The sequence below is a fragment of the Typopeltis vanoorti genome, chromosome 9, assembly GCF_054136105.1.
Source record: "Typopeltis vanoorti isolate ZY-2024b chromosome 9, IOZ_Tvanoo_1.0, whole genome shotgun sequence".
In the NCBI taxonomy this organism is placed as follows: Eukaryota; Metazoa; Arthropoda; class Arachnida; order Uropygi; family Thelyphonidae; genus Typopeltis; species Typopeltis vanoorti.
The window spans coordinates 55,709,245-55,735,019 of NC_143557.1; the positions used below are offsets into that span (position 1 = coordinate 55,709,245).

General features: G+C 35.5%; 1 protein-coding gene across 1 annotated transcript in view; it reads right to left on the reverse strand.

Moving 5' to 3' along the window:
• The window catches only part of LOC150103059 (uncharacterized), a 107,381-nt gene that overhangs the window by 45,277 nt on the left and 36,329 nt on the right, over nucleotides 1–25,775 (reverse strand). Inside the window, exons 3-4 of the mRNA XM_090398072.1 lie at nucleotides 19,673–19,813; nucleotides 5,035–5,228 (exon numbers count right to left, since the gene is read on the reverse strand). Of these exons, the coding sequence (XP_090254198.1) occupies nucleotides 5,035–5,228; nucleotides 19,673–19,813 (335 nt within the window). The remainder of the gene's footprint in view (nucleotides 1–5,034; nucleotides 5,229–19,672; nucleotides 19,814–25,775) is intronic.

The window sequence follows — 25,775 nt, forward strand, 5'->3', positions numbered from 1 at the left end:
TCAGGAATACATACTTGAAGTAGAAAAAGGCAGCAGGAGTAGATGATATTCGACCAGAAATGCTCAAATATGGAAGTATAAAAGACTTGATGTGGCTGCACTGCATAGTTCAGAAGGCCTGGGCAGAGGGACAAATTCCAGATGATTGGAGTAGAGTCTCATAGTATCCATATACAAAAAAAGGGAAATCAAACTGAATGTGAATATTATGCAAGTATACTCAAGAATTGAGAAGGATTGTGGAAGGGAAATTTGGTGAAGAACAAGCTGGATTCAGGCAAAACAGAGGCTGTCAGGATCAGATCTTCACTTTATGACAAATAGTTCAGAAATCATGGGAATATAAAAAAGATCTGTATTTAAGTTTTGTAGACCAGCAAAAGGCATATAACAAGATGCCAAGAGGAAAGCTATTCAAAACACTGCAGTTGTATGGTGTCAATAGGGCACTGTATGAAGCAATACTTAGTCTTTATTTGAGTTGCAAGTCAGCAGTTAGAATTGAAGGAGGTACAGGAAGATAGTTTGATATTAAATCTGGTATCAGGCAAGGATGTATATTATCCCCTCTGTTATTCATTGTCTATATGGATCACATTATGAAGGAAAGTGGTATTAAATCTGATATTAAAATTGGAAATGTTTATCTCAGCTCTTTACTTTATGTGGATGATGTTGTATTTCTAAATAAATCCAGTACAAATTTGCAAAGATTCCCTGACTAAATTGAATAACTGTTGTAATAAATATGGTATGAAGGTCAGCAATAACAAAACAAAGGCAATGAAAATAGACAGAAACATTTGAAATATCAACTGCATCATTAATGGAGAGCCTAAAGAAAAAGAAAAACATTTCAGCTACTTAGACACGCTTTTTAGTGAATATGGTAAATTAAGTATGGAAACGGACAACAGAATCAACAAAGCTGGTATGGTAGGAAGTCAACTGAATAAATTTATATGAAATAAGAGAGAAATTAGTCAAAACACTAAATTAGCTGTATACAAGACAGTGTTCAAACCAATTTTAACTTATGGATATGAGAGATGGGTTAGAAATAAAACACTTGAACAAAGACTAGAGACCACAGATATGAGAGTCCTGAAAAGATAAGGGGTGTGTGAACAGATGGCATTAATGGCAATACCAAATGAAAAATGAGGATATTAGGAAAGAACTTAATGTTATTAGACAGAAATTTGTTAGTAGAGCTAATCTCAGGTGGTTTGGTCACTTAAACAGAATGGGAGAGGAAAAAGTAGCAAAACAAGTGTTCTCTGCCAGGCTGGCAGGAAAAAGACCTAGAGGAAGACCAAGATATAGGTGGATTGATACAGTATAAAGAGCTTTTGAAGACAGAAATATAAGATCTGATAAAGATCTTATATTTGGATAGTAAGTTGTAGATAGGAAGTTAGTGATGATGTAAGTTTTTCATGTAGTACTATCATATCCTATACATCCCTTGAGGGTACATGTCAGGAAAATCTGATGATGATCATGATGTACTGAAAATAAAATTGAACAATTAAAGCAGCATAATGTAATAAAAGTTATCTGAATGTGAATGGAATCTTAGCAACCTCAGCATATATTTTTTTTTATTATTTATTTATTATTTTATGAAGTTGAGAACTTTCACCTTTTTCACTTAAGCACTTTACAGCTTCTCGTTAGCATATCCGAATTGCCAACAGCATTACTCTTGCGTTTTGCAGCCATTATTAAGTAAAATAAGGGTTACTTGAATACAAGCACTGCAATACCATGACAATCGATCTAATAACTGAGAACTACTCAGAACATAGTGCAATTTAAAACTTATGAATTGTCTATTACTCAAAGAAAGAGCCATACAGCTTCATTTCAGCGATGTAAAATTACACGGGCAAAATTTCAAAACTGAGTTGTAGAAACTATGAATGTTACATAAGTATACAATCCTCAGCATCCCCGAGTTGCCTTAGCTTGCACTACTTGACTTAAGTAGCTAAGACAACTCAGGAAGGCTGAGGATTGTATTCTCATAAGCTCTCAGGTCTACTTACAAAACTTTCATTGTTTCTACAAACATTTGTGTTTGAAATAATGTTAAATCTAATATCCACTTTGCTGATGTAGTTATAAATTGTTTATTTCTGGAATTCTCCATTTAAGATGGCACTGATGGGAGTAGTGTCTTAGTAGAAGAATTAAGCAGTAGTGGAGAAAGTGAGATATATTTAGCGAAGTAGAGTAGAGCATCCTCCCATGATGAGTCATCGGACTCCATGAAGGTGTTATAATAATAATAATAATAATAATAATATTTTTGGACCGGGGTTGATCGCGAATAATTGAAACTGTGGATAGCAAACCTGCAGATAAGGGGGGGGGGGACTATGGTATCTTAAGCAGCATGTGACTGAAGCGACTAGAAGCTTCACTGTTTTGGATTTTGTGCTGGCCTGGTTGGCTGAGTGGTTAGCGTATCCACTCTCCAATGAAAAGTCTGCAAGTTCGAATGTCGCTGTGGGCATGGATGTTTGTGATTGCCTGTGAAAATACTAGTGGTGGTGGTGGTGGTGAGTGGTAAATGCCATTGGTTTAGTTGCAGTTCGTTGTAGTTAGTGGATTGAGTGGTAGAGACATAATTGTAGAGTAGGTGTCCTCCCTCGATGAGTCTTTGGACTGCCTGGAGGTGTCACATAATAATAATAATAATAATAATAATAATAATAATAATAATAATAATAACTTCACAAGATGTAGTTGCTAATGAGGTATTAACATATTAACAATGCCATCAATTGGTGACAGTGATCATTTTTATGCAAAAATAATTGATACAAAAATTGCGCATAAATTTTGCCGATGCAAAAATAATTTTGCATCAGCAAAATGAAACTTTTCGGCTCTTTATTTTAGTAAATACTTTGTGCACCAACCAAGAGTTCGCTTATGAAAAATATACCTCTCCGACACTTCGAGTTCCTTAGTACTGAACGAGAGTATTTTTGCTCTCTTAAGGTTTCTGCCTGGTCTCTGAAGAGAACCAACCAGTTTCAGTGGCCTGACAGCTGTCAGGCCACTGAACCTTATCAGAATGGACCAATAGAAGGCAAATATATGGATGCCAGGGCAACTCATAAATGCCGGCAAGCGTATTCCGATAAGCTCTCTGGTCAAATTTCATACAAAACTTTCAGTCATAAGATGCATATACTTAATCCTTCATTAGGAGGGCTCAACATGCTCCCCAAAGGGATGAAGGAGAAAGAGGGGAGAACTTGATATGAATAAGTAAATAAATAACCTCTCTACCATCTGCACTCATTATAGTTATCCTTCCATAGTCATTTCTTCCTTCTACATGCCACATAATGAAAAAACTCTTTGGGATTTCATTTTGCCTGCTTGGCTAATTTTTTTCTCATAGTCTGTTTTTTGTCTTCCTTACTATGCAGGTCATAATTCTTGTCTGATCCTTGCACTGTTCATGAGTTAGTTTGTCACCTTTCTCCTTATATACCCTCCCCAACATTTTCTTTTTTTGCAGCTCATGCTTAATGATACTACACATCCATCTAATTCCTATCCAATTTACTCTCTTGATCTGGGTATACAGGGTGATATTACTTCCTCCAGATACCTTGACTATCTCCATACACTGTGAACTCCTTCCCTTGCAGATCTTTATGACATAGTACTGCTTCAAGCTGCCTCTTAAGTGTATCATAATCACTTTCCTTGTAATTCCACATATATCCCTTCTTCACCGGAATTTCTACATGTTTTCCTACCTTCTAAGTACACAGTGTGATATTACTTTCCTACGTCAAGATTTCCTCATTGGGAGACAATGTAGCCACCTTAGTTAGGGACAGGTCTTCTGATCCAATACTCTCATATCCCGTCGCCTTCATCACATTCTGCTTCAAGTAATTATCTCTCAATAAGTGTATAATTTCCATTTTCTTCCTGTCATGTGTTATTTCTTGGCTTCTGCATCAATACACATCTCCCACCACCCATCAAACAAACCCTTAAAATCCATAAATCCTCAACTGATCCTCACAGGAACAACTCCATGGACTTGTTACCATTCCAAGACTTCAATGCCAGCCTGGTTGGCTGAGTGGTTAGTGTATCTGCCCAGTCAAAAGGCTATAGGTTCAAATCCAGACATGGGCATGGATGTTTGTGTTTGAAATAGTAGTGGTGGTGGTGGTGGATAGTAGATGGCGTTGGTGAAGATGATGTGGTTGGTGGATGACAGGTGGATGAGGTTGAGTAGTGGAGACGGAGAGTGTAGAGTAGGTGCCCTCCCTCGATGAGTCTTTGGACTCCTTGGAAGTCTCAAATAAATAATAATAATAATAATAATAATAATCATTCTTTTCATTGAGAAATCCCAATGAGTATTAATAGAAGCAGTGTTCTGGATTAAAGATTAAGCTAGAAAAGTGATGAATGAATTTAGTTTTGCATTTTTTGCATAGTTTTTATTCTTTCATCTCATCCCATCTTCCCTGCCATGTGGGTTCAATAGCCTGTCACAGCCAAGCAACTTGACTTCTTTCCTTCAATGTTAAAAAATGCTGAAATCAAAAATATCAACCAGAAGGAAGCCTTTTTTTTTTTTTAAAGCTGAAATGCAACCTTCATGAATTAGATAGAGTTGGTAGTATCTTAAAAAAAAAAAAGAAAAAAAAAGTGACTTTCATGCAACATGGAAACCAGATAATGCACCTGCTGAAAGAAAAATACGATTTGAATTATTATGTGACACCTCCAGTGAGTCCAAAGACTCATTAAGGGAGAGTGTGAAAACAGCATCGAACGATTGATCTCCTTCCAACTACTAACCGCGCTCAAGCTTCCTTAACGTTTTTGTGAGCTATTAGTAGCAGAGGCTCTACTAATCGACCAACCTTTGCTAATATACAAAAATTGGAAGTTTGCAAAATATTTAGTCCAATGAACAATCATTTTTATTCTTTAACTTAATAATTCCCATTGTAAAAATAAATAATAAAAAAATTAACTCACTTCTGTGTTTCATTCCTTTTTGCCCAAACAGTATCAACAAAATTATTATATGCCTCTTTCACTCTGTTCCACTGATATTTTAGAATTGGATTTTCCATAATATCATTGTTTTGAAGCATGGATACTATTTTATGGACTTTAATCAGTATATTTCTGGTATTTAGCCTGTTAGAATTTGCATTTTTATCATTCATCTGGCAAAACAAAAAAATGCTATTAATATACATACAGTTCATATTACAAAGAAAATAGCTCTTTAAATATTAAGTATTTGAGATGCAATAAAGAATTAAAGGTGGAAATAGAAAGACTTTTTGATGAAAGAAAAACATTTTAATGGAATTGAAATCAAGAGGAAATTATAGTCTTATAAAATTTTCACTTTTCTCATTACTTTAAAAACAATCATTATTATTATCTGTCTGCAATGAAATGAAATCACCACACTGAACAAACTGAATATTTGACTAAATTTTAATTTTTAGCAGCATTTTGTATATTTTTTTAAAAATTTATTTAAACCTATTAGATTTGGTTATCCATCCAATCATATGCAGGTTATTCCCAAACTCTGAATGGATGGATTTTACTGAAATTTTATATCAGTCATATCATTTGCACAGGTGTAAAGGGGAAAAGATGTTGCAAATGATATATCACTACAATTCCACTCTGAATGAGAGGAATTCTCTTCAGTCAGAAAGGTGTGCATCTGAAATTTTCCTTGAAATTTAAGATGCACATAGAATATTCCCTGTAAAGAATTTTGGTTTCAGTCAGATCACTTTTACTGGCAAAATTATTCAAAATGATAGTAATAATTCAGCAACGAGCAGGATCTCTACTGATATTTATTATGTAATTTCTCATTGGTTTCAGAGCTGGACATGTAGTATCAAAAGTAGACAAAACACAATATGTCATATTATATAATCAAAAATGAACTGAAGTTTAAAATCAAGCTCCAACTATTAACATTGTACTAATTTATTATATTTATTTATTTTTACAAAAGTGTCAGCATGTGATAGCCCTCTATGAATGCTATGAACTTATCAGACATCATATTCATTCTTTTGATCACAACTTCTAATACAGCACCATGTAAATGTACCTAATTGTACTTTCAATTATCAGACCCTTCAATTATTCAACTAGCGAACTGCTTTCCCACTATAGTTGTATATTTGAGGACTACTCTGTATCAAACTGCACTGTATAACTGATTTTCCTTTATAAGGAGCCTGAAGCCAAATGCTTCTATTCTTTTAATGCCTTCCTTGTTCACTATTAATGTTACTGTTCCATAAAAAATAGGCAATAAAAAGCATCTGAATATTTTTATTTTTGTTTTTTATTTATTTCTTTATTTCACCTTAGAATGCTTTCCATTCTTTAAAGGTTGGTTCTGCTTTTTATGATCTTCTAATTATCTTCCATCCTATGTAAATAGATATCCTAGTAGAATAATAGAATATGAGATGTTCAGTAATTTTTTTCTACTTTAACATTTATATTTGAGATGTATTTTTCTCTGCTACTATCAGAATGTTTTGTCTATTTCTTTGCTCCATTAATTTTTGAGTTTTCTTTCCCCTCAAACCAATGCAATCTGTTAATACAAAATTTACTTATATTTTATTAACGCCAGGCATCCAAGTAGTCAAAACAAACACTCATCACAGAAGTATACAATGTCACACACAAAACTCATCACACCATGCATTAAATTTATTCAACATATCTGTATTCACCACAATCTTACACATTGCAATCTACTCACCAACCCCTCTCCATACAAAGAACCTGCTCCTTATACAGCTTCCAGGATAGCATCTTGTTCTCTCTCTATACTCTACAAACAATCTACTCCATATTAATCTGGTAACAATCTCTCACAAATTTATATATCTCAATCATATTTTTCCATTTTTCCTTCTCCTATTTCCAAGATTCTGCACATTCCATTTCCTCTATCTTTTATCACATCCTACATTCTAAAGATCAGAAACCACCTTAGTCAATCTTCTCTGGAATTTTCTAATATATCCTCATCACTATGAAAAAACAAATCTGGGGACCAAATCTGTGAACCATAATCCATATGAAGCATGATCAAAGCTTTAAACAATGGAACCATACTTGCCATTTCTGCATGTCAAGGTTCTCTTCATCAATTCCATTATCTGATATGACTTCAAAACTAGTGCAATGTGACCCTAAACTTCGCCCTCCCGCACATCTGTAATCTCTTCCACCATCTTCATAATTTCTCTACCAATCAGAACCTTACACTTCACAACACTGAACTGATAGTTCCACTCAATTGGCCACTTATGTAACATATTCATATGTTCCTGTAAGGCTACACTACCTGACTCCTCATTGTTCTATCCAATTTGCATTGTCTACAAACAGATTCTTGTTCCATTGTATAAGGCTTTGATTAGGCCACACATGGACTATTGTGCCCAGATTTGGTCACCGGGTTTTCAGAAGGATGAAGAGATGTTGGAAAGGGTCCAAAGGTGACTGACTAAGGTAGTTTCTGACATCTGGAATGTCGAGTATGAGGAAAGATTGAGAAGATGTAATTTGCAGAGTCTGGTGGAGAGGAGGAAGAGGGGAGATATGATAGATACCTACAAGTTGGTAAGGGGTTGTTAGAGGATCAATGTTGGAGTAGTTCTACAGAAAATAGTGGGAGATCAGGGGAGAACCAGAGGTCATCCCTGGAAACTGTATAAAGAGGGTGTGAGTAGGGGAGTGAGAGGCAGGTTTTTTTCGTGCAGAGTTGTGAATGATTGGAATGCTTTACCTGAGAGTGTGGTGTCTGCAAGGAGTTTGAGTGTGTTTAAGACACGGTATGATGATATGTGTGTGTGTGTGATAAAAGGACCTCCCAGATGAGTCTTTGACTCCATGAGGTCTTGGGGTAATAATAATAATAATAATAAATATCTCCAGCTAAACCCATCCCAATATCATTAATATACAAATTATGTAACAATGATCCAAATCAGATCATTGTAGCACACTAGTGACTTTCCTCCTTCAGAATTAGGTACCATCACATACAACTTGTTGATAGTCTATCCAACTCAGAAATCTAGTTCTAATTGCATCCATTCCAATTTAGTTACCACCCTGTCACATGGCTATCTATCAAAAGCCTTCACAAAATCTAAGTACAATACTATATATACATCTCTCCTGTCCAATGCATTCAGCATCTTGTTATTAACTGTTAAATTATGACCTCGTTTTAAAAACCCATGCTGACAATCACAGAGAATACTAAAGTTATCAACTTCTGTAATCCTAGCTATCACCAACTTTTCTAACACCTTAACCACAACTCCACTGATAGGGCTATAATTTGAAGCCACAGCCTCACTTTCCACTTCTTTGGGACTGGTGCAAGACTCATGTTAAACAGGTATGCCAAGATGCTATTAATGCCTTGAAACATTCCCTTAAAAAATAGTGAAGTGACATCAAGTTTATTCATGTGCTTGTATACCTTCTGCACACACACACTCAGCCATTTTATCTGAAGCTTCTTATGACTTCTATGACACTGATGAGAATAAAATACCTTGATAAAATGCTTAATGAATACTTTCACTAGGTCCTCTGAAAGTATTCAATTTACCATTTACTTCATTAAAATCATCTTACTATAATCATTCTTTTTTTCTACTTGTCACATATTGAAAATATGTGTCACATATTGAAAATATGTGAAAATACTCTAGGTTTTTCATGGCCCAATTTGCTAATTTCTGCTGTCCTTACCAAATAAGTTATATTCCTGGTCTGTTTTTTATACGCTTCATGCAACTATTCATATATGTTGCCTCAGTGCTTCTTTTCTTCAGATTTCATGCTTAATCCTTCATTCATCCATTTCACACCTACTTTATTCAGCCTTTTGTATTTGGAATACATTCACAAACTGATGCTGTTAATTAGCTCTTGATCAGTGCCAAAGCAACATCTATCTCCTTTCGGCTTAACTCCTCATTCCACACTACAGGTTGAAGCTGTCTTCTAAACCATCCTTGTAATTCCATATATATCCTTTCCTCACAAAAGTGGTCATATGACCACTGCCCAGGTGATCACTTCATAATTGTGCTTTCCACCTGAAGATAAATGTGTGTTCAAAATCACATCCTCTGATGAAATGAGCTGGTTTAAGACTCCCAATCTTCAAACCTCTACTTCATATCATACTACCTCAAAACCATTGGCACTATTTCTTTCTTCTCTCCACATTGTGCAGATATAATCACCTCCTACCATACAGAAATCTAAGCACCATATGCTTCCTGTAGTTTTTCAAAGAGAAATCAGAAAACTACTAAATAATTTGGATATTAAAAAGTCTTTTGGTGCTGATTGCATCTCTCCAATTATTCTCAAATACTGTGCTCCAGAGCTAACACCCATACTGCATCATCTCTACAATCTATTATATATATACTACTTATCCTAATGCATGGAAGCAATCTCATATCCATATCCTCAGTACTCTCCAAAATAATGGAGAAAGTCATCAATAGGCAACCAACTCCTCCACTACTCAGAAGGCCCACAAATTAATCAGTGACCACCAGTATGGATTCTGGCATTACATCACCCACCACTGAACACGTGCCAATTGAAAGGTTTGGAGAAACTTCTACTGTTGCTTTCAATATTTCAACAAGCTTTTGAACTCTCTCTCTCTCTCTCTCTCTCTCTCTGTGTGTGTGTGTGTTGGGGGGGAGGTATCAAGGCTTACTAAATAAAATGCCATCCTTGGTCTCTCTCTGTCAACTTCTGTAACTGAGCAGCCAGCTTTATGTCTGGTCATTTTCTGCAAGTCATGGCATGTTGCTTCCTCTCTTCGAGCTTCACCAGCAATGCTGGAGTGCCACAAGACTCTGTCCAATCTCTGTCTCTCTCACTCCTGTACACAAATGACCTGCTCGCAATCACCAATAATCCTATAGACAGCTTTGCAGACAATAACATTCTCCATTCATCTGACTCATTTCACAAATGTCATAGTCTCATGATTTCTTAAAGTAAAAAATCTGATCCTGATAGTCTCTGTTTGGTCTGAACCCAGCTTGTTCTTTTCCAAGCTTCTCCTTCACAATTTTTCTTAGCTATTTTATGCAAGTATTCTTGAGAATTTTACCGGGAACACTCAGTAGAGAAATTCCTCTGAAATTCTCACATTCAGTTTTATTCCCTTTTTTATAGATGGATATTATGAGTGTTATACTCTAATCATTTCAAATTCAATCCTCCTGAATTATGCAGTGTGGCCACTGGAAAACTTTTATACCTCCATGTGATAGTTTTTTCTACCACCATACTGCCACTGGTTGTTTCATTTGGCAGTCTTTCAAAGATATCATTGTCTTCGGTTTTCATGTCCCCCTTGTCATCTCTGGTTCCTTTTGCAGTGCTCTTTCCTCCATTTTTGAGCTTTTTCAATAGCCTCCAGAATATTTTGTCATCTTCCTGATATTTATTTTTTGTGTTCTTATCAGTCTTCCCATGACTTTTGTTTGGCTAATTTACACAATGCTTTGCTTTCTTGATTTTTCTCTGGCAAGTGAGTCAGCACAAGCTGAGTTACTTGCCAGGAACTTTAAAAAAAAAAAAAATCAGCTAACGCCTTTTTATTCCTGTATACGGGGAGTAGGTGAGGCCATTTAGCCCTATCTAACTTTTGGAGACTGAGTGGGCAGTTCAATGCCAGGAACTTTTGGTATTGTTTTCTTCTGTTCCTTGGCTGCCTTTTTGGCTTCCTGCATACACTTTGGGGTTCTGATTCTTTTTTTTTATCGTTGCAGATTACCTCACCCCATGCCTCTGACTGAATCTTCAAGATTCGGTTCTTGTTTTCAGACTCTTTCAGTTTTCCTTGAATAACGTTTTTGTATTTGAGTCTAGAGTTCACATCTAAAAGCTGCTTAACTTTGTTTTCAAACTTTCCTTACACATCCTTCTTTTTAATATGAATCTCAATTTTATACTGCTCGACACTGAATGGTGATCACTTCATGTTTCAAATCCTCTGTGTACTCTTGTGTCCTGGACCAGTAGGAAAACATCAATATCAACATTAACATAGTCCATGAGCCTTTACTTCTTTTCATCTTTTCTCCATGTGAGCTTGTGTACATTTTTGTGTTGGAACATTGTGTTTGTAATAACTGGTCCACATCCTGAGTAGAAATCTGGCAGATACTTATTGTTAAAATATTTGGAGAAAAAGAGCTTTGCCCTTTTCTCCAAATTTTCAAAAGATTCCAATATGTCTGGTAATCATTTCCCACTCTGCTGATTAGCTCTCCAACAAGGACCAACTTTTCCTTTTTCATTTATATATATATATATATATATAGATTACCAGATTTAAAAAGTACTATCTCCCATAGAAATGATGGATATGGACCATTGGATCTGTTTAAGTGGGGACAATGAAGAGTGATGCTGCACACATTTCTTTATAATTAATGAGGAATTGACTTTTTATGAAGATTCTTATTCTGTTCCAGTGAACTCTGTTTAATGGCAATAGCATGCTCAGCAAGTCGTATGTACAGACTCATTCTTTATGTTTTTCTAATAAACTTTTACAGAAAGAATTACAACATATTATACCTGCTTTCTTCTCAAATGGTTTTAATGATTTCTTCAAAAAAAAATATATATAAATAAATTTAACAGTTATGGGATCTCATAACTTATTTTAATGGTGTTACAGTTTACATGCAACAATTAGTAAGTGAAATACAAATTGTAACAGACAAAAAAATTTAAATTCCTAATTTGGCACCCCTCTAATTTTTTAAAAGAGAAGAATTACAGTCATGTAGGAGTGGATCGTAAGATAAGTCTCCCAAATAGTGAAATATAAGCCAGGTAATCTATTTTTTTATAATTTATTTTGTGCTGTAATGCTGTTAAACTTCTAAGTTATGAATAGCATTCAGTACTTATGATTGTCTATTAGATTTATGAAATCTCTGCCTCTTCTAATCCAGAAAAACCAAATCTCATTCCAATCTGTTATGTGCAAGAGCATTTTTGAATGCAGACCAAAAATCTTAGAACTGCTCAAGATTTATTGCCTTTGACCCCATTCTCCTCATTTCTCACATCTCCTTAGGATAAGCTTCTACCTCTGGGTTTTTCCGACCATCTACCAGATTCCTTGGTCTTGTGGCTTATCTTATTTTGAAGAAACTGTAAGATCTGCTTTTATTCATCTTGAAGAACATAAATCTTATATTAAATATCTTAAACCTGAACTTGCTGAGCATGTTATCTCCACTAAGCAGAGTTCTTCATAAATGTTGATTCCTCAGAACTTCTTTATAAAGAAACATATGAAACATCACTCCATTGTCCTAGCTTAAACAGATCAGATGGGCTATATTTATTCCCTTTATGGGAGATAGGAAAGATTAGCAGATTTAAAAATACTAACTTATATGTGTGTGTACACTTATTTTTTTTTAAAGAAAATATTGACCTGTTTAATTGTCTTACATTAACAACAGTGGCAGTTTTTTGTGGCAATCAGTTGGATTACAGTGGCAATCAAACAGTAACAGAATTTTCTGTTATTGTAAAACTGGAAAGGCTGGATGTCGATAGAGTCAAGGAGCATTTGCAGGAGGTTATGGCTGATTGTATACCTAGGGTCCGAATAGTAAAACAAGTAGGGGTTAAATGGATGAATAACACCATTAAGCTTGAGCTGCAAAAAAAGAAACAACTGTGGAGGGAATTTAAAGAGAAAAGTGACCTACAGGCACATGAACGGTATAAAGCGCAGGCCAGAAGGGCAATGAGTGTGGTAAGAAAAGCAAAAGCAGATTATGAAAGGAAACTAGCTATGCAAGCTAAAGAGAATCCCAAACAGTTCTTTTAATATGTTGCAAGTAAAAGAAAAACTGTACATGGCAGAATGATTTTAAGGAATGCCGATGGCAAGGAGGTCACTGAATCAGTCGATATAGTGGAATTACTGAGTGAGCACTTTGCACGAGTATATCATCCAGGTGGTAACATTGAAAGAATGAAGGAACCATTAGTTTATACAGGAATTGTGGTGAATGAAGTGGAAGTGAATAGTCTATTACAGAACCTTAATGTGAATGCATCTGTGGGATTGGATGGTATACCGGAACGGGTCTTAAGTGAAGCGACTAAAGAATTATCGGTGCCCTTGACCATGTAGTTTAATCTGAGTCTCGGGTCTGGTTTAGTCCTGAAAGTGTGGAAAGAGGGGGAAATAGTTCCACTGCATAAAGGAGGATCCAAGACTACTGTTGCAAATGACCAACCAATCAGCATATAAGGAGTCGTTGTCAAGGTCTTGGAGAAAGTAGTCAAGGGAAAAATGCGGGAATGGATTGATGAAAATGAGATACTGTATGGGGGACAGCATGGCTTTGTGAAGGGTAGATCATGCCTTGCTCAAGTTTTATAACACAGTGACGGCTGAACTGAATAAGGGTAATGGGTTTACAGTGATACTGCTGGACCTGGCTAAGGCCTTTGAGAGGATACCACATGGAATTCTAATACGTAAACTGCAACATATGGGAATGATAAAGGGTTGGTGAGATGGATGGGTGGGTGGTTGATGGAGAGATATCAGAGAGTAGTTTATTCAGGAGTAGAGTCCAAAAGACGGCCTGTGACTAGTGGTGTACCGCAGGGTTCTGTTCTTGGACCACTGCTATTTAATTTGGTCATTAACGATATAGGGAAGGATCTAAGAGGAAAAATGCGAGAAATGAAATAATAATAATAATAACGGTTCATTTGTTCGCTGATGATGCAAAGTTGGGTAAGGCAATAGTGAATGCAGAAGTTGTCAAAATATTGCAGGATGATTTGGATAGATTGGAGGTCTGGACTAAGGAGAATGGATGTCAATTTAATGTGACAAAATGTAAGATTATGCATTTTGGGGTGAAAAGATTAGCAGCAGTATATCAGATTGGTGGAACTGTACTCCAGGAGATTGATGAGACCAGGGACTTGGGAGTGTTGGTGGACAGGGAGATGAAGTTTAGGGGACACATTGCAAAAGTGGCTAAAGCAGTTCATCAAATCACTTGGTTGCTGAAGAATACTTTGACGAGCAGAGACAAGCAAGTTATTGTTCCTCTGTACTGAGCCCTGATAAGACCACATCACAACTACTGTGCCCAGATTTGGTCACCTAGGTTTCTTCTTGATGGGGAGGAGGTTGAGAGGATCGAGGCGAGTGACTAAGATGATAGGAAGTCTATGGAATGATCCTTATGAGAACAGGTTGAAGATTTGTGGGTTGCAGAAATTGGTTGAAAAGCAGAAAAGAGGAGATATGATTGAGACATTCAAATTGCTGAAGGGTTTCTATAGGATTAATTCAGAGGATATTTTTGAGATCAGGACTGGTGGTGGGAGGAGTAGGGGACATCTATGGAAGCTGGGCAAGAGTGTGGTTAGTAAGGGTGTTAGAGCTGGGTTCTTTACTTTTAGAATGGTAAATGAGTGGAATAAGCTGCCAGAGTCTGTTGTGGGTGCTATGACAGTGGAGTTCATGGCAAGGTATGATAGATACTGTGAGAATGTCGAATAGGACTCCTTGGAATTGCCCGTATTAATAATAATAATAATAATAATAATAATAATTCTGTATTGAAGATGCTTATGAAACTTAAGAGAAAGATTCTACAGATAAATGAGTTTTAAGATGAATTTTCTTCCATTTTTATAGTTTGTTCTTAAGAAATTATATTCTTGTTTAATCATTTACCAAAGCGTAAGTAAGCAGAGCTTGCATGTGAAGTATCTTCAAGACTAGGCTGCTAGAGGCTGTTGACTTCACATTAATTGATTCACTTACTCATTGTCATATGTAAATTTAACATAGCTTTGCTCTAAAGATTCTTCTTCTTCTCTCCTGTTGGGTCATTCATGGCTGGTAGGTGATATTCTTTGTTAGCCTCCTCCAATCAACTTGGTCTCTTGTTCTTGATGTCAGTTGAGAAAGGGAAGAATTTGTCCATTTTTTGATGTTATCAGTCCATTTTAATTGAGGTCGGCCCCTAACCCTTGGTCCCGGAATGATTCCTTCTAGTGCTTGCTTTGGAATGCCATTAGTCCTCTCCACATGTCCGGACCATTTCATCTGTTTTCTTCTGATGACTGTCAGAATATTTTCAATTCTTCTCCCGTCTATTGAATCAATCAGTTTTCGGACATTTTCATTGGTTTCGTGAGTGGTATAGGGAATTCTCAAAAGTCTTCTGTAAGTTTGCATTTCAAAAGACAGGAGTCTCCTCTCATCTTCCCTCAATAAAGTCCAGGCCTCACAACCATACAAGAGGATAGAATTCATCAAAGTGTCAATTAGTCTTAGTCTGGTTGTGATTGCTATTCTGTTATCTTCCCACAATGGTTTTAACTTCTGTAGGGCCACGGTTGCCTTAGCAATTCAGTATTTAATGTCGGTTTTTGAACGACCATCTTGACTCAACGTGCTTCCTAGATAAGTGAACTTGTTTACATTCTCAATTTGTTTATTGCCAATTTGTATCTTTAAGAATTCAATGTCTGATTTTGAGGTTATCATTGTTTTTGTTTTTTGTAGGTTAATGTATAAGCCATATTTTTTTAATGTTCCAAAAACGCAGCTGGTTATCTCTTGATATTCTTCTTCACTTTCTGCCAGAAGATCGATATCGTCTGCAAAACATAAGTTATTTATTCTTAGTCCACCAACTACTATTCCAGTCTCATATTCATGAAGAGCTTCATCTATGACATATTTCAGAAAACAATTTAAAAGAAGAGGAAGGACAAGATGTATCCCTGTCTTATCCCCCATTCTGCCCAGAATGGTTCACTGCTGTAATTTTTAATTTCAATTCTCATATCAGATGAGGAATAAAGAGATTTAATAATCCTAATGATTTTGTTGTCAATTCCATAATGTTCTAAAATTTTCCATAATGCCTCATGCCATATTGTGTCAAAAGCTTTTTGAAGGTCTAAAAAGGTGACAGATTATTTTGTTATGTTCTATGTGTTTTTCGCCTAGTATGTGTATTGTAAAAATATGGTCGATTGTACGTCTGGAAACTCGCTTGTTCATCTGATAGTCTGTTTTCCATTTTCTTTTCGATTCTTGACAATAGTATTTTTAAAAGGATTTTGCTTGAATGACTAATAAGGCTGATTGTTCTGTGGTTGCTACGTTTATTGCTGTTTCCCTTTTTAGGAATAGCTACAAGGACAAAAGTCCACCAATCAGAAGGCCAAGTCTGTGTGTTCCATACATCCTGGAATAAATTTAGCAAGGTGTCTATGATGATGTCACCTCCTTCACGTATTAGTTCCATTGTAACACCATCAATTCCTGGTGATTTTCCTATTTTTGAGGAGCTAACTGCTGCAATGACTTCTTCTTTTAATATCGGGTAATCTCCTTCCTCCAAAACTCTTGGCAAAATTCCGTCCAAAATATCGTTAGTCAGTTGAGGGTCCTTTTGAAAAAGCTTGGTTGCGTAACATTTCCATCTATCAACTATTTTCTGGTTTTCCGTGATAGGAGTTCCATCTTCATCTTCTATGCTCCAATTAATTACAGTAAAAGGTTTGGTTAACATATTGATAATTTGAAAAGCACTTTTAGAATTATTTTTATTTAAGTCCTCTTCTATATTTTTGCATTCATCTAATATCCATAAGTTTCTAGCATGTTTGATTTCTTTTTCAATAATCTTAGTAATATTTTTATACTGTTCTCTATTATCACCACTATTAATATGAGATTTCAAATATCATCTTTCATCGCATAGGTCCAAAATATTTTTGGTTATCCATGGTTTATTTATTTTCTTTTTGTATCCAAGGATTTCTTCAGCTGTCTCAGTTATCTTTTGTGAGAAGTATTTGGTTTTAGATTGGATATTATTATATTTCTTGAAGCTTGTGTCAAAAATTTGTTTTAATTTGTATTTATTATAGTATATTTATTTGGGGATCTTTTAATTTTTCTATATTATATCTTTTACAAGTTGATTTTGTAGGTAATATTTCTCTCATTTTCATATTCATAATTGTGATGACCATGTTGTGGTCACTGCCAATGTCGGCTCCAGGAAATGATCTGGTTCTTGTGAGGTTGATGGAGTTTTTAAATCTTGTGCTTACAAGGATAAAGTCAGTTTGGTTGTGTGTTTTACCAACAGGGGAAGTCCATGTCCATCTTCTGGAAGGTTTATGGGGAAATAGAGTGTTAGTAATGGTGAGTTCATTTTATGAGGCAAAATCGATCAATTCAAAACCTCTTTCGTTTGTCTCCCCCATAGCCATACAGTCCGACAAATGGGAGATAATCCTTGCCAATGCTGTTCCAATTTTGGCATTCCAATCGTCCTGTACAATCAAAAGGTCTTTTCTATTCGCTCCGGTGATTGTTGCATTAAATTGACCATAAAACTCCTCTACTTCGGAGTCCTCGTGGCCTGTGGTTGGGGCATAGACTTGTATGATGGTGATATTGAGTGGTTTTCTCTTAGGAAGACTAGAGCAATTCTGCTATTGATAGGATTGAATTCCATGACAGAATTTTGTGGTGATTTGTGTATCAAAAACCCAACACCTTCTTTACCGCTGCAGTCACATCCAGAGTAAAGAAGCAAAAAATACCATTAAAATAGTTATAAATAGGGGACCAAACTTGAGCATAATAGTCCATGTATAGTCTGACCAATGCCCTATACAGAGTACCTCCTTATCTCTGCATGTTAGTATTATTATTATAATTATTATTAACATCTGACCTCCATGATGTTAGAGACTCATTGTGGGAAATACGAGGGTGGTCTGAAAACTTCTCAGCCTAACAACGAAAATACAAATGTATAATTTCAAAATTATTTTTATTTTTCAACATAATCTCCCTTAAGATTAATATATTTATTCTAGCAATGCTCTAGCACCATTATCCCATCCCTGTAGTGGTTCTCAGTAAGATCTGCAAAATACCCATCTACAGCTGCAATCACCTCTTGATTTGAAGAAAAACGCTGACCAACAAGGAAGAGTTTTAGTTTTTGGAAGAGATAGAAGTCATATCATAATTTAATTTTACCACATTACTATTCTGGTGATTCCTCTTCCCTGTGCTTTGTACTGCTCCTGAGAAGGCTGAATGCTTTCTCGTTATATTTCCTCCACAGCACTTTCATTTTTTTCATCATCTCCTATTGAATACTCTCCAGTGGCAGCCAGTCAAATTTTAAGTGTGGATGCTGCCTATACAAAATTTAAAAAAAAATTTTTTTTTCCTATTATTAACAATTTATTTATTAATAAATAAATCGATTACTGATTAGAAAAAAAAAAAATTTATTTTGTATAGGCAACACCTCCCACTTAAAATTTCACCAGCTGCCACTGATACTGTCACTCCTCTATTTAGCTTTCATCAATTTATTCTCCTCATCCTGAGATTACAGTCTGATAATGTTTCCCACAAATATTCTTTGCTCATTTCTCATGCAATATTGACATCCTCCTAAGTATGTCAATAACTACTGGCTTTGTAGTTCCACATATACTCCTTACTAAATTAAAATTTCAAATGGCTGGCACCTTGGTTCAACCTTAGTTATAAGCAAAATATATTATGTTACCACCAAATTCAGTGCTCTTGATGCAGGGGATCATCTGATTCACCTATGACACTGCATCACATGCTGTTTCAAGAAATTCTTTCTCAATACCTGCGTAAATTCCATTTGTGTCCACCATATTATGTCCTTTCCTCTTTCCACTGTGTGTCCCCATAACAACCGCTTGTCCTGTACTCACCAAGATAATTTTCCAGTGCATGTCCTCTAGCAGTAACAGACTATAAATTTTATTCTGTTGGTATTTATCTCAAATTACCTATGATAATTTTGCCCTCTTGCTGAACTTCTACTGTTCTTGGTTGCAATTCTTCTACTATCATCAACAATATGCCTTCTCTTCAATTCTGCTGTCCTTTTCTCTATTCTTTAACTCTATTCCTCTCTATTCCATATCTTATCCTATCAGCTAGAGTCTATCAACATATTATTTCATCATAATTACTTCACTCAGAAATCTTTCTCTGACCCTTGTTAAGGTATACATCACACACACAATAACAACAACACCTAACATCATGCCTTGGCTGGAATTACTTTGTTACACCTTGGTGACTCTGCTGCAAAGTTGTATTATTTGACTCTGTGCAGCCTGTAACTCTTAATTCTGTTTGAACAGTACAAAGATTACTCAATGCTAGTGGTTACTCATAATTCATGATTACTCATGATTGTGAGTAATTGTAACTGCACTGAATATCCATTAAAAAAAAAAGGTAATGAAAACAAGCTTTATTATATTAAATCTATTTGCTCCTATTAACTTTATCAACTACTTGGTAAAACCAATAAATTTGAAGAGTTCAACATGATTTCATACAGAATATATATAGTACTGAGCATATTATGTGTTATCTATTTCCAAAAGAAAAAATGAATGCAAAAAAGAAAAAAAAATGAAATTTCTAGTCTAAAAAGATTCTAACCTTCCAAAATGGTGCTACAATATTGCATGCATATGATTGTAATTCTTCTACTGTTACATTCTCTGGAATAACAAAGAAATTTGTAAACTCCTCAGCACAGAAGAGATGAGACCAAGAAGTGATATTCAGCAACTGGCTCCACTAAAAATGAAATATTTTCATCATAAATAAGAGTCTTCAAATACTGAATAAATAAAATTTTAAAATATCCTTATAACTTACTAAAATATGAAAATAAAAACAGTAAAAGAATATGTAGTATCTGCCTTCTAAATATAAAAATAATCACCTAATTACATAATAAAATGACTGAAGTAAGAAGATGTAGGTGATTAGTGGTGTGCTAAGGCCATTGCTGTTAATTTGTACATAAATGATGTAGAACACGATTGCATCTGAAGGGAAAGATGTAATCGTGTGCTGATGATACAAAATTGGGTAGAGTAATAGTTAATCAAGGTGAGAGAGAGAGAGCTCGCAAGATGATTTCAATAGGCTGTCATATGGACAAAACATAATGAATATCAGTTTAATGTAAAAAAATGTAAAGTTATGCATTTTGGGATAAATAGATTACAAGTTATGTACCACATTGATGGAACTGTACTCCGGGAAACAGATGAAACTAGGAATTTGGGAGGGACAGTAGATGAGTGATGAAGTTTAGAGGGCATATTGCTAGGTTGCAAAAGTAGCTCATAGGTGGCTGTTAAAGAACACACTAACAAGTAGAGAGACAATTCCTCTTTAGAAGGTCTTGATACATCCACATCTGGATTAATTTGCTCAAGTCTGTCACCTGGGTTTCTTGGGGATGAGGAATTAGTAGAGAGGATCCAGAGGTAAGTGACCAAGATAGCGAGTGGTATATGGAATGCTCCCTATGAGGACAGATTGAGAGTTTGTGGGTTGCAGAAGTTGGTTGACAGGCAAAAAAAGTGGGAATATGATAGAAGCATTTAAGTTACATACAGGGTTTCATAGGATTGATGCAGGAGAAATGTTTCAGCCCTTGGCTAAGAGACAGAACAAGAGGTCATCATTACTGAAAGTTGAGGAAGAATGTAGTTAGTAGGGGATGTGAGGGCTAGATTTTTCACTTGGAGAGTGGTGAATGAATGGAATAGATAGCCAGAGTCATTCATGAGCACTCTGTCTGTCAATGGACTCAAGAAGAGGTATAATAGATACTGTGTGGATAGCCTCCTGTGATGAGTCTTCAGATTCCATGGAGGTGCCTGTACAATAATAATAATAAGAATAAGAAGAAGAGAGAAAATCATGCAAAATATTACATAAAGACAGCAAGGATCTATTCCATTCAGGAACAGAATGTTGATCATTTCTGATGACTTATAAAATTTGTGACAATTGGTGTCAAATTCTACTAATAATTTTTATCCTATTTCTTGAATACTCCAGGCATGTATGGGCATACACAACTTAGTTCTATAAGAATATGTTAAAATTAAATTGAAATATATATTGATCTTTAATTGACCATGATTTATAAATATCTAATATCAACATGTTTCGTCGACTGGGCTGTCCAGCTTCATCAGGGCTTATAACTGTAACAGAAAAACCACAAAGTGGCTAGTACAGAGAAAATGGAGTAACACTGTTGTATAAATTAAACATTAAAACAGAATGCATTACATTACATGTATGGAGCATGTTGTGTTAGTCACTGTTATGAGAGCACATTCTGATGTTTTGAGTGAAATTAAATTCTGGCAGACTGAGTGATCTTATTAAGGTTTTCCATACGTCAACTAGTATCATTCCCTGGTTTCTGTTAAGATTTTCTCCAGAACGGAAGACTACAACGGCTTCTTTGAAATTTCTACAACGGAAATCTTCTTCTAGCTAAGGCATGGAGCTGCTAACCCAATCAACGGTATGGTTAGTAATCATGAAATGATGGGCTAAACCTGAGTTGTCTGTTCTGTTGTTATTAACATCTCCTATTATGTTATTTTTTTCGGATTTCAAAAAAAACTGTATATGACGTCTATCCTATATAGTTTAGACCGCAAGCACATCGGATGTTGTACACTCCGCGTGTTTGAAAAAATAATTAACGTCTTTTGGCGATTTTAAAACGTACAGTCTTGACCAGTTTCAATGCAACTCTGATGTTGAAAGGTTTAAAAAGTTTTGCGATCTTCTCGGACACTGTACCTGCATAAGGAATAACTAGGGATGAACCATATTGAGTGATGGTAGGTTGTTGTTGTTGTGGAGGGTTTCTATGAAAAATCTTGTTGATTAGATTCTTTGAATAACCATTTTTATTAATGTCTCTGATATACGAATAATTTCATCATAGAGTTCTGAGATGATGTTCTTAGCTCTATTTTTGAGCATATGTATTATGCTGAGCTTCTGGGAAATATGGTGAGTTGACTTGAAATGAAGGTAGCATCCAGTGTGTGTTGGTTTGCAGTAGACTGTTAGTTTGATATCTCCTTCTGCTAGTTTCTTGATTAGGGTATCCAAAATTGGCAGTTGATTATCTTTTTCCAGTTCCAAAGTGAATTGTATTTTTTGATGAAAAGAATTAATTTTGGTTAAAAAGTCCAAAAGAACTGTTTTTGTGTCCCTCCAAATTATGAAGACATCGTCTACATACCTCCACCACACTAAAGGTTTTGGGTCTAATTTTGAGAGGATGTCTGTTTCTAGCTTTTCCATGAACAGATCTGCACAGGGTGGTGAAAGGGGACTGCCCATAGTTAAGCCATTTAGTTGCTCATATATCATTTCATTCCATTTGAAATAATTAGATTTAAGGCAGTGACGAAAAAGGTGAGCCACATCTTCAGGGAAGAGATTGTATAGGATACTGATAACTTCTACTGGGATGTTGGTAAATAAAGATACCACATCCAAGCTAACGAATTTTTTACTAATTAGAAAAGCTTTGTTGAAACTGTTGTAAATCATCTTATCTAGAAGTGTCCATAAGTTGCTCTCTATGTTATTAGAAAGAACTTCAAAAAGTCAAAGGCACGAAAGGTCTATTCTGTTAAGTTCAATTCTTATGTGGTGTATTCTTTCACACAGTAGGGGCAGGGATGCCTTCATATATATTCTTTTCACTCTTCTTGAGTGGAATTGTTCTTTGAATGTTAAAAACTTGAGAATAATGTTAAAATTTCTGCATCTTTTTAAGAAAGTTAGATAGTTTAGAAGTCTAGCTTTTTTACATTTCAGTTTCTCAAAATAATGTACCTTTTGCTTCATGTCATCAAATCAAATCAAATGATGAACTGTAAAAAGATAATCAACTACCATGTTTGGATACCCTAATCAAGAAACTAGCAGATGAACATATCAAACTAACAGTCAAAAATAGAGCTACGAACATCATCTCAGAAGAAAAAGAACTCTATCATGAAATTACTCATATACCAGAGACATTAATAAAAAATGGCTACCCAAAGAATCTAATCAACAAGATTCTTCATAGAAACCCCCACAACAACAACAACAACCTACCATCACTCTATATAGTTCATCCTTGGTTATTCCTTATGCAGGTACAGTGTCCAAGAAGATCGCAAAACGTTTTAAACCTTTCAACATCAGAGTTAGGTTCAAACTGATCACCAAAAGACATTAATCCTTTTTTCAAACACGCTGGAGTGTACAACATCCCATGCGCTTGTGGTCTAAACTATATAGGACAGACGTCGAGAAGCCTCCAAATCTGAAAAAAGAACATATAGGAGATGTTAATAACAACAGAACAGACAACTCAGGTCTAGCACATCATTTCGCGATTACTAACCATGCCATTGATTGGGATAGCAGCTCCATGCGTACATAGAAGAAAATTTCAGTTGTAGAAATTTCAAAGAAGCCGTTGTAGTCCTCCATTCTGGAGAAAATCTTAACAGAAACCAGGGAATGATAACACAGTCCAACACAATTTTTGCTGACTTTTATATGAGACTTGATTTTTACTAATTTGGGTGTGCTGATTTCAAATATCAAACCCATTTTTCTCTATCACGTCAGGTTTTTCCTCTATGGCATTTTCTTTTTGCTAATTTGTAAGTTTTTGATAGTTTTAAGGAGGCAGTACTATTTAGAGGATCAAAAAAATCGATTTTTTAATATTATTTTCTGAAAGTATGTACTTTTAGAAATCGGTTCCTAACTTTTTATCAAGAAATTCGAAAAATTCCCGAAGATATAGCCTATTATTCAAAGCAGTGCGCAAATCAGAATCGGAGCGCTCACCACTCTCATTTGTTAGTAAACTAACCATGCAGACATTGATTAACTATAAAATGCAAACATGCCACACTCAATCATAACTAAACCAAACTAAAATTACACAAAACTTATAATATATCAATACTAATTAACATTGAAACTTATCTCTTTTCACAGACTGTATGTTGCAGGAGAATGAAATGTTTGCCCTCACATGGCAAAAAATAAAAATAAAAAAAATAGCTATAGCATTCTAACTACTATCTCTCTCAAGGTTATGCATTTTGGAGTGAAAAGATTAGCAGCATACCACATTGGTGGAACTGTACTCCAGGAGATTGACGAGGCCAGGGATTTAGGAGTGTTGGTGGATAGGGAGTTGAAGTTTGGGGGGGGGGGCACATTGCAAAAGTGTCTAAATCAGCTCATCAAATCACTTGGTTACTGAAGAATACTTTGACGAGCAGAGACAAGCAAGTTATTGTTCAAGTTATCGAGCCTTGATAAGACCCCATCTTGACTACTGTGCCCAGATCTGGGCACCAGGGTTTCTTCTTGATGGGGAGGAGGTGGGAAGGATTCAGAGACGAGTGATAATAGCAGAGAATGATATTATGAGTGATAATAGAGAATGATAAAAGATGATAGCAGGTCTTTTCTGCTGATAGGCCTAAAAGGGGTGATATGATTGAGATATTCAAATTACTGAAGGGTTTCTTTAAGATTAATTCAGAGGATATTTTTCAGAACAGGACTGGTGGTGGGAGGACTAGGGGCCACATATGGAAACTGGGCAAGAGTGTGGTTAGCAAGGGTGTTAGAAGAACTAGGTTTTTTCCTTTGAGAGTGGTGAATGAGTGGAATAAGCTGCCAGAGTCTGTTGTGGGTGCCATGACTATGAATGAGTTCAAGGCAAAGTATGATAGATACTGTGTGGATGTTGAATAGTTGTTCTTGACATGATGATTAAGGCCTACCTTGATGAGTATAAGGACTCTTTGGAGTTGCCCATAATAATAATAATAATAATAACTATATCAGAAGATAACCATTTTCTGAAAGCTTCATTCTTCGCTTATATGTTTTTCTATATGTTCATTCTAATTTCTAATGCCCCTTTTCTTCTGCCATTTTTTTTCTTAAGAAGTCACAGGCTGCTTTCTTTATATATTTTCCATTATATTTCAGTATTTTCCTTTATTACTATTGCTAGTAAATTCTGTTCTAATTTTGCTGGGCACAGTTTCCTGATGTTTTCTTCCTCTCACAATTTCATTTTAAATATACTTGATTTTAGTTTGTTAATTGTTTTATTTTCTATTATTATTATTGTTAAGAGAGATCTCCAAGGAGTCAGGGACTCATTGAGAAGGCCACATACTACACACACCAGCTATCATACTTGTTCTTGAATTCATTCACACTGCATTCACATAGAACATCCAATGGTAATCCACTCCAATCATGCACCACTTTGAGAGAAAAATCTAGATCTTCCCTTCTTAGTAGCATTCCTTCTCAGCTTCCATGAATGCCCTCTTGTCCTTTCCCCACAATCCATAAAATAAAAAATTCCAACAACTGAACTGTATGAACCTTTCAGAAGTTTGTAAGTCTAAATCAGTATTACCCCTCTTTCTCTTGTTTGCTAGTGTCTGAAGTCCACAAATTCTCAATCTGTCTTCTTAATCAGTAATCCACAATCCTGATATCACTTTTAACACTCTTCTTTGCTCTCTCTCTCTCTCTCCAAAGTATCAGCATCATAACTGAAAACAGGAGACAAGACCTGCACACAAATAGTCCAAGTAAGGTCCAATCTTCTTGTAAAGAAGCAAAATGGCATCTTTATCTTTACATATAAAAGTTTGTTTCA